The 1,559-nt window shown below is 62.3% G+C and overlaps 1 protein-coding gene across 11 annotated transcripts in view; it reads right to left on the bottom strand.

The window, feature by feature from the left end:
• Positions 1–1,559, bottom strand: part of CBFA2T3 (CBFA2/RUNX1 translocation partner 3) — a 58,032-nt gene that overhangs the window by 1,936 nt on the left and 54,537 nt on the right. For 9 of the 11 annotated variants that reach the window (XM_025209128.1, XM_025209131.1, XM_025209125.1 and 6 more), the window contains 3 exons: positions 1,082–1,277; positions 427–495; positions 2–190 (listed from right to left, as the gene is read on the bottom strand). In XM_025209128.1, coding sequence (XP_025064913.1) covers positions 2–190; positions 427–495; positions 1,082–1,277 — 454 coding nt within the window. The remainder of the gene's footprint in view (position 1; positions 191–426; positions 496–1,081; positions 1,278–1,559) is intronic. The other 2 variants (XM_025209127.1, XM_025209136.1) reach the window with 1 other exon arrangement.

Genomic DNA, 1,559 nt, shown 5'->3' with positions numbered 1-1,559 from the left:
TCACTGGAGTCTTCCTGCTGGTTGATGACGGTGAGCGCGTCCTCTGATGCCTGGCGCTTCGCCTCCGCCAGCGCCCGCTCCATCTTGGCCCGCTCGGTGGTGATGAGCTCGTGGGCCTTGCGCTCGGCGTCCGACACAGCCTTCTGGAGCTCGGACATGGCCTGACGCTTCACCTCGTTCACGGCTTCTTCTGGAGGCAAGAGCACAGAGCACGGCACCTGGCATGTAGGACAGCCCGCAGCCAGGTGCCCACGGGGACCCGGCGGCCTGGCTATGGGGGTGCTGGTAAGGAGGTCCTATGGGGCCTGGCTTTGGGAGATGCATACGCATGCACCTTTCACACTAGCCCTTTGCACAGGGCAGGGTTTGCTCTCAGCAGTGCTCTGCCTGGGTTGAGATGGGGACAGCCCGCGGTGACGCACTCACCAGCTTTCCTCCAGATCTCCTCGGGCATGTAACCAGAGAGGGGCCTGGGCACGAACTCACGGTGAGCGTCTGCAAGCGACAGGCAGGGAGAGCACGTTAGGAAGCAGGGCCGGTCAGACCAGACCCGCTCCTCGCTACGGCTGGACGCTGAGAACAACTGCACCCAAAGGACAGACAGGGCATCCCTGGGGCTCCGGCTTCCCCCGGGCAAACAGCTGCGCTCAGATGCACCAAGCCAATACCCCATGACCAGGATATGATCCCTTCTATTTGCATAAATATGAATATTAATTAGCGTTTCATTATTGCAAATAGTGCATAGCCTGGTCTGCATTGCTGCCGGACCTCAGGGCCCTGATCCCAGGACCCTGTGCGCTGGATGCAGTACGGACTCTGTGGCTGTGATGGGAGCAGGATAAATTGGTGAATGATGCCACATGCTCCAGGCATGGCAGAGTCCAGACAAGTGCTAGCAAGCTCCATCCCCAGGGCAGGAACAGGCTGTGAACGCGCTGCCCAGGCCTTCCCTGCACCGGGAGCTTGGGTCCCTTGTCCCTACACCCCGCTCCACTGTCTTCCCCGAGACCCAGAGGCTGCCAACAGAGACGATGCCCGGGTACATGATGGGGGAGCGGCAGGTCCATGCCATCAATACCTAACTGGGGTGGCTCGGGGGCGGAGGAGCTGTTGTGGGGGCGGGCGGCGGGGCTGGCGCCCTTCTTCATGTCCTCGGCGTCGCTGTAGCGGCGGATCCAGTGGTTGAGCTCCTCGCGGTCGGCCTCCTGGCAGCGACGCAGCACGGTCAGCGACCGCCGCGTCTTCTCTACCATGTCCATGATGCAGTTGAGCAGCTGCAGGAAGCAGAGCCCACGTGAGATCCCAGCGGGGCAGCGGGGTGCTGCAGGGTGCCATGGTGCCCCCGGGGTTGCTGTGCCGACTTCCCTTCCCTTCCCTCCCCCAAATGGGAGGACAGTCCAGCAGCTTCCACCCATCCCCAGGGCAGAGGGGTATCAGGCTCAGCAGGGCAAGGCATGGAGGGAGTGGGGACCCTGCTAGAGCCAGGCTAGAAAGCCAAAAGAGAGGGTGCGTGCCACAGGGCTCAGCATGGATAAATTGAGTCCCCCCTGTGCAGG

Source organism: Alligator sinensis, unplaced genomic scaffold, assembly GCF_000455745.1.
Source record: "Alligator sinensis unplaced genomic scaffold, ASM45574v1 scaffold255_1, whole genome shotgun sequence".
Lineage (NCBI taxonomy): Eukaryota > Metazoa > Chordata > Crocodylia > Alligatoridae > Alligator > Alligator sinensis.
The sequence above is the reverse complement of the archived record's forward strand: the minus strand, read 5'-3'. Positions and strand labels throughout refer to the sequence as shown.